Source organism: Solanum dulcamara, chromosome 1, assembly GCF_947179165.1.
Source record: "Solanum dulcamara chromosome 1, daSolDulc1.2, whole genome shotgun sequence".
Taxonomy (NCBI): domain Eukaryota; kingdom Viridiplantae; phylum Streptophyta; class Magnoliopsida; order Solanales; family Solanaceae; genus Solanum; species Solanum dulcamara.
The window spans coordinates 36,712,843-36,721,072 of record NC_077237.1 but is presented as its reverse complement, the minus strand read 5'-3'; the positions used below and the strand labels follow the sequence as shown (position 1 = coordinate 36,721,072).

At 30.4% G+C, this 8,230-nt stretch overlaps 1 protein-coding gene across 1 annotated transcript; it reads right to left on the bottom strand.

The window, feature by feature from the left end:
* Positions 1-223: 223 nt before the first annotated feature.
* Positions 224-2,360, bottom strand: LOC129869695 (peroxidase 47). The gene is made up of 4 exons (XM_055955875.1): positions 1,839-2,360; positions 1,168-1,356; positions 918-1,080; positions 224-840 (listed from the first exon to the last, which is right to left on the bottom strand). The coding sequence occupies exons 1-4, from the start codon at positions 2,091-2,093 to the stop codon at positions 449-451; spliced, it is 999 nt and encodes a 332-aa protein (XP_055811850.1). The 5' UTR covers positions 2,094-2,360; the 3' UTR covers positions 224-448.
* Between the last annotated feature and the right edge of the window lie 5,870 nt (positions 2,361-8,230).

The following is an 8,230-nucleotide window of genomic DNA, read 5'->3' as shown; positions in this document are numbered from 1 at the left end:
CCTTATATTTTAACTAAATTTTCAAACTACCTTTTTTTATTCTTTTAACTCAAAAATTCACATTATTTTCCTCATTTCTTCGGCATAGCAAGTTTATCCAAACATTCAACTGCTTATTTATAAAAATAACTTTCAGCACTTCATATATAAAAGTTACTATTTTTAAGCTCCAAACGGGTTCTAAAGAATGTGGCTTGCGCAATCGTCTAGTAAGCACATAATCTAAAAAGAAAGATATAATAAAGTTTAATTGAAAGTGTGATGACTAGAACATCCATAGAGTTACAGGAACGTACAAAGTTTTGGATTGTAATTTATATTTAAATCAAATATGATTATATATATATAGTAACGACAGACAAACCATATTGCTTTGGCTATTATATAATAATAAATAAAATAAAAAGTGGTAGCAACAGACTTTACATCTATATGAAAATACCAATAATCAATTGATGATACGACAGTTGGCCCGCACTACACCCTTGGAGCCTTCTTTGACATCAAGTAAACCCATTTTAACCATGGCTTGTTGGAAATCAAGGAAGAACATGGCTTGATTAAAGGCATAAGCATTGACAATGCCTCTAGTTCTAGGGTTATTGAAAAGAGTTTGATCAGAGAATAGGACACCATTCTTCCTTTGTAAAGCATTATAGTAGTCATTGTCAAAAGTGTCTTTTGTGGTGTCAAAGGCCTGCTCAGAATTGTCACTACATCTTTTTGATAGAGTCTTGGCAAATTGGGCATCCAAAGTTGGGTCCACATCATGTGTTGAGTCAAAGTTACTCAATCTGTGCTTGAATGATGAGCATCTCGCCACTCCTAGTGTATGTGCACCTATTCATGACATAAATTAATAATCAACGTAACATCCTAATTGATAGGGGACAACAAGAATATATATAAAAATTTACCAGATAGAGCCACCATCTCTTGAGCAGTGAAGCCACGTTGGCCAAACATTCTGATAAGCTCCGAACTATTGAGAGTGGGGGAAGGCAGATTGATTGTGTCTTCTATTCTTGATCTTGTTCCATCCTTTCTTCCTTTTGGTATGTCATACACCGGACCTCCAGCCTACCATAACATTTAATTTATTCATGAATTATTTACATTACATATATATATAGTAGCTATTTGGAGATGAATGTATATATATCTTACAAAGAAGACAGCATCCCTTGCAGCCATGGCAAGAATATCAGCACACGAGACGACTCCAGGGCATTGCTTTTCGAGCTCTTTCTTCACTTCATCAATGATTTCATACCCTCTCAAGCTCAAATTTGCTGGCGAATCCTTTTCTGCTGTGTTACCCTTTGTTGAATCAATCAACACCGATGCATCACATCCCTTTCAAGCCATTCCATTTATCAACAAACAAAATTTTGGATACGTACTATGTCTAGCATCTTAATTAATACTCTACATATATATACTAGCTAGTAGATTCAAAATTAGAATTTTCATTTCTCATGCATGCATGGTATTATTATTTTTTACAATAAAGTAGTACTCCCTCCATTCCAAAATAATTGAATTGTTGGAATAGTCATGTTTTTTCAGTTTTGCTCTTTCCAAACTCAAGGCTAACTCTCAATACTCATTTAATTTATTCTTGGAACTCAACCTTGAAAATTTAATTAATGAAGGGTAAGATTGAAAAAAAATTCCAACATCTATCTTGAATAATGAGTAATTCAATTATTTTGAACACTAAAAAATACTCTAACAATTCAATTATTTTAGAATAGAGGGAGTATATAATAGTCAAAGAATAAGACTATAGTTGACATTTTCATGTATAAATAGTTATTGGAATAAAATAAAGTAACCTCAACGAAGCAATCGTGGAAGTGCATCCTGACAAGGGCAGCAGCAAGAGTAGGATCAGCTTGTAAATGCCTATTCACAGTGTTCTTCACTATTCCCTCTGCAAATGGGCAATTCATCAAGTAATAATAATCCATTCTCAGACCATCAACCAAACCATGTCCATCAAACCTCCATCCACTCACTAGTATATCTATCAATAATATCACCATAAACAACTCATACTTTCCCATTTCTGCAAGTGATTCATATATCATTTTCGAACAAATGGATGCTATTTATATACCACTACCAATACATTAATTTATATTGGATAAAACAAAAAGTTGGAAATAGTGGTCCATAATTCATCTCTCCCCACCCAAACAAAGTCAATATTATTATATACATCATGATAATCTAAAGTGCTATCCCTTCCATGTTCTTTGACACATCATAGCTTTCAAAATTAGTGGGACAAAAGTATGCAAATAATCAATGTTGCATGCACTAATTCTTAGGAAGTTTTAAATTTAAGTAAAATCATTGATCAAACTTAGTTGGTTCAGGATACTTTTTATTTTTATTTTGTCTTCCTTCGTCGCCTCCTCCAGACTTCAAAATCTTCCTAGAATGGAAAGGGAAAAAAACAGTTTATTTAATCTATTTTTTTTAGTCCGTTTAAAAAAATGATTTTTTTTAAATAATTTTTTTATTTCAAATTTTCATATAATATTTTAGATCACAAAATTAAAAAATATTATTTACTTTTTTAAACTTTGTATAAAGTCAAAATAGATCAAACAAAATAAAAAAGTAGAAGTTTTTCTATTGATATTTTTGTTTCCCCGTTATATCGTGAGAAGTTATTTATCATGTACAAAGCTCTAGATATAGAGGTGGAATAGGCCACAAAGGCAATTAATTTATCAGTGTCAATTTAATTTACGTAGCACACTTTTAGTATTATTCTATTTAAAAGTGAATGTTATCTTTTTTATAATATATCTCTCAATATATAATAATCTATATATGTAATAAAGGAGAAGCATCGACAAGGTGATGTGCTATTTCTTTATGATCTTCATTGTATTTATCTTTTTTCTTTTTTTGTTGGTCTTTTTTTCTTATTTAAATTAATTAATGTTTTATTGAAGAAGTAATTTATTACAAATAAATATTTTAATGATGGAGGAACATTTATAACAAAAACTCTTCACATGCCATTTTACAAGGAGTAATTATCTATAACTCATAGTCTACTATTAATAAATACAACAACAACATGCCCAGTGAAAGCCCAAAAAGTGGAGTATGGGGAGGATAAAGTGTACGCTAATCTTACCGTTATCTCGTGGAGATAGAGAACTTGTTTTCAAAAGACTCTCAGCTCAAGTGTATCAAATCTAAGTAAAAAAGAAAGCAATGGAAGTAAAGCATAATAAAAAAAACAGTGTAAAGTGTATTAGAGAAAAAACAATAATAACAAAATAATGAAAAGTAGTGAAAAGAAGTTTTAAAAGAAATAAGAAGATGAATTCTTGAAAGAAAAAATAGAAGGAGAAAAAAGATAAATGGCAATAGAGGTCATAAAAAGGTGCCGCATTACCTTGTATGTTGTTTCTCCTTTATTATATATACTAGTTAAAAGTACGTGTTTTCTACGTGCATATTGCGTTTATTAATAATAATTATGGATGTAAAAACAAAATTATTGTGTGTATGCTATCTAATTAATTACAAAACTTTAAAACGGTAACTCACGTTAAGGCACTGTTTTTTTCTACTAACGCACGTTAGCATCCTTGTTTTAAGAAAAAAATAAATTAAATATGTAAGGGAATTTTACTTGTGTTCTAAATAATTGACTTTTAAATTATTTTATTTAAGAATTTTTAAAATTGATTTTATGGTTTTAAATAGGCACGTAATTCAAATATGGTATGGTTTAATAACCAACTTTCAATGGATTTTCAATTTCTAAATATAAAGAAAATAGTTGAATGATTAATTTATGTAGTGTTAAATCTATTTTAAAAGGGTAAAAAAGGCAAACTAAATTTTTCTATGAACAAAATTTTATTAATCACAATTTTATTGAAATATACGTAATTTTGTGATGGAATTTTAGAAAGATTTGTGAAAATTTTATTAAATAAACTTAGATCTCATTTGTTTGCACTTAATGAATGTCATAACCTTAATCATTCAAATCTTAATTATTAAGTGTGTTTGTTTTTTATGTTCTAAATCTTAATTATCATTCAGAGATCTTAATTATTAATTGTGTTTGTGTTTCTTATTTTACAACCACTTAAAAAATCTGAATATATCCGAATGATTAAGATCTACAATAAATTCTTACTATCATTAAGATGTTGATTTAAGAATTTGTACAAAGATGATAGTTCACCGTTATTCCATCAACTTTCACCCACTACTCACAACTATCACCACCTACTATCCACAACCACCGTCCTCAACCCAACCACAACCATCACTACCGTCAATCAACAAAATCAATCATTATCACCATTAGCCATCATTCGCAATCATCACCAACCATTATTATATTTATTATTCACTATCGATAATTACCATCATTATATATCGCTAACCGTTATCATCATTCATCACTGTCATTAGCTATCAGTATCATTCTATTACTAATTATCAACCGCCTTCACCAAGAACCACAGTTAATCACTATTGTCAACCATTATATCATAAGATACTACCGACAACCACCATCATTATTCAACACCATCCCAAATTGATACACACAATTACCATTGTTAGTCATCACCATTACTAATAAAATATTTTATTGATATAATATTAAATTAATTTAGTATTTTATTTAAATTTTATATTGATTATTTTTTAAATAAAGACTACTTTTATACATTTAGATGTTAAGAAAACAAATAATTTTAACTATTTACGAAAAAATAACAATAAAAATTAAGAGAAAGCTCGTACCTGCGCTAAGCCGATGATGAATTAGGACAACCATGAATAGTTGGAGTTCGTTGAAGAGTATTATTTAGAAATAATTGGGAGACAATATAATCCAGTCAAGGTATTATCTGTGAAGGAACCATAAATCCTGCAAACCAGGTTCAAGGTTAAAAATTTCATTAGTTAGGGAACCAAATTTACTACTCCCGTTCTTCCATAACAAAAAGTAATCAATGAGTCCCACCTCGTCAACAAATTAGGATAATCATCCTTACAGCATAATCAAATTATGATTCTTTTTTAATCCAAAATCTATACATGATCGACTTTAACATGTCAAAAACCAAAATTTATCATACTATTATCTTCTAGCACCGATAAAAAAAAGTGTGGTGTATATGTGTTTCTCCTAATGACACAAATACACTCCCTATAAATAACTAGTGACATCAAACTGAGTCAACACAGATATTTGATATATATTCTATTGATCTTCAATGACATGTAATATAGAAACTTACCCACAATATATTAATAAGAATTTCTTTAATACCAAATAACATCAATAGGGGGCTTGCTTGAGAATCCTTGCTGTCACAATATTTGATTTAATCTTCCGTAATTGATTGATACTCTTTTCAAACTTGTATTACCGCTGGAGGCTTGTTGAATTTCAACTTTCCTTGTAAGAAGTTCCAGTTTACGGCACATGGAAACAAACATTCGCATTAATTGAGTTCAAAAATTAAGGAGGCTTCCCAATTATTTTAGGAGACGTAGATAATCTTATTGACTTATGGAGAGAAATTTTTCCATATTTTTAGGAGTTGTGGAATTATTTAAGGAAATACGTACACAATCTTATTGTCTTACGGAGAGAAAATATTCCATATATTTAGGAGTTTATCAATTAGTTTACGATTTATATTATAAACAATATTAAATATATATAATAGGATAATGAAATAATAATTCGAGAAAAATTATAAAAAGACGATATTATCTAAAAGGTAATTTTTTTAATGGAGGGTAAAAAGTTCAAACAATATTATTAAGGACATTCATACTTGTAATATAGACTAGATAGATAAAAAAGCTAATGTGACATGTCTCTAAACTCAACAATAATATTTATTTTTCCTCAATATTTTTGACATTTTTCTTTATTTTTCCTATTTACACATTTGACTATACAGTGATTTTTCCTTTTCCGAAAAAGTATCATTATGGATATAAGAAATTGAAAAATCAAGTAGTTAGTAAATTCAATGTTAGATCTGATTGATTGATGTTTGTTTGTTAATAATAGTAAATTCATCATTTACTATTCTATTTATTACACCCAATTAGAATTACTTCAGTTTCAAAAAAAAAAAACGTAACCTCTCAATTATTTGTTTTCTATTGTGAATAAATGATGATTAATAGACATAAAATCTATGATATATAATACGTAAATTTTGAGCCCATTTACTGTGCATTAATTTGTGTATTTACGAAAATAAAAGTATAGTTTATTTAAAATGTTGGCTTCCGCCACAGCAGTAAAACAAATTGCAGTGTGTGATGTAAAGTATCTCTAAATTCTCTATCAGTGAGACTTCCTCACAAGTCCCAATGCAACTTATTAAGCATTTTGACCGTGAGCATCCTATTAATTTGTATTTTGGTATTTAAGTGGTTTAACTTTATGTCAAGTTGATAGTTTATTTGCTCCTTTTATTTATCTAATTTTGATTATTTCTTCTTTGTTCATGAATTTTAGGTAAGAAATTTTTATTTTTTTTATGTATTTTCCTTTTGCTTGGTAGGTGATGTGATTTGTGTAACACCTTGGAAGTAGGAGTGTTTAAAACCAAACTGTAACCGATAAGCCAATCGTAAAATTAGCCTATTGGTATTGGATTATCGAATAAACGGTTGGGGAATGGATTAAAATTTTATAATTAACAGTTTATTGGTGTGGGTCGGATTATTAAATTTTTTTATCAGATAAACCGTTAACCCGTTAAGAATTACCATATACTTATACTTCTTTTTCAGTCTTTAGCCAATTGACATGAGTCTTTTACTCTAGTTGTGTGCAATTATGTAAAAAGATGAGTCACCAAGTTGTAGCCAATGTATTCTTGACTTTTGCTTGTATGGTATATCTTCTCTTCAATCAGCTTCACCCTTTCAATGTCAATTTAAGTTCTTTCTCGTTATCAAATAGTCTATGAACTTCTTATAGGTTATCTGATACACCGCCCAATAACCGTCTGATAATTGGTAATCCGTGACCGAACCAATCGATATCTGATAGGTTGGCTAGCGAATTAGTAAATTTAAAAATCGATATCCGATAGGCCAAACCGTTAAGTGAAATTATCCGCCCAATAAGCAGCCCTACTTGGAAGTTGGAAGGTTGATTTGAGAAAGGAAGTTGCGGAAAACTTTATTGGTGCAAGTTTGTACGAGGCCAAGTACGGAACATAATTGGTTCTATGGACCGTAGATGGATGTCGTAAATGATGTCCTGAAAATTGGGAATTTCTCAAGTCTCAGATGACTTTTTACAAGCAAACAGTATGGCCCCTGGTTGGTTCTACGGATCGTGGATGAGTCTGTAGATCATGTCATTGGACTTCAAAAAAATTTGTTCAAGCAAAGTTGTGCGAGAAGTTATGCGACCCTTGTAGGATTCCACGAGCCGTAGACCTTGCCATGGTTGAAAAGATCATAAAGATAGTGTTTCAAGAATTGAACAGGATGAGAGGGTTTACAGTCCGTAGAAAGTGGTCGTAAAGAGAACTTCACAAACTTGAAACTTTCAGAACTTGATTTTTATGGACTATTGTGCAGGTCGTATAAATGTTTAGGTTCGTAAAAGGGTCCTATGGTTCAAGGATCAGAAACTTGGGATTTTAAGTCAATTTCTACGGATAGCCTTCTATGGGCCATATAAGTTTCTGCAGTCTGTAGATCCACCCGTATAGTCTGTCCGACAGTTATTTTCTCATGGTTAATTGGGTATTTTCCTACTCTTTTAATTCTTATACTATGTCGTTTTTAGCTATTTTTCCGGTCCTATATCTAACTCCAAGACTCAAACCCTCCTCATTCACACTCATTCTCTCAAAACCCCAAATCTTCTTCTCCAAGTTTTCTCTCAAGGTGATCAAGCTTCAAGTCTCCTCTTCTAAGTTAAAGGCTAGAGTTCATCAAGTTATGTGGGAAATTCATCCATGGGTTTCATCTTCACCCATTGAGTCCCAAAGAAACCTCAATTCTCCATTTATAATTCTACTCGATATTTAGAGTTTCATGTTTTTCTTATGGGTTCAAGTTTACTCTTCATTATTGATCTTATTATGCACGATTTGATCATGATTACATATTTTCAATGATTTTTACATGAACCCATGATATACATGTATTTTATGATTATGAACTAAGCTATATTGATATGCAT

Excerpts from the sequence above, each read along its gene's own strand:
- LOC129869695 (XM_055955875.1), bottom strand. The coding sequence starts at position 2,093 with ATGATATATGAATCACTTGCAGAAATGGGAAAGTATGAGTTGTTTATG. Across the intron at positions 1,357-1,838 it reads TCCACGATTGCTTCGTTGAG|GGATGTGATGCATCGGTGTT; the intron begins GTTACTTTATTT and ends ATGGCTTGAAAG. Across the intron at positions 1,081-1,167 it reads CAAGGGATGCTGTCTTCTTT|GCTGGAGGTCCGGTGTATGA; the intron begins GTAAGATATATA and ends ATGTTATGGTAG.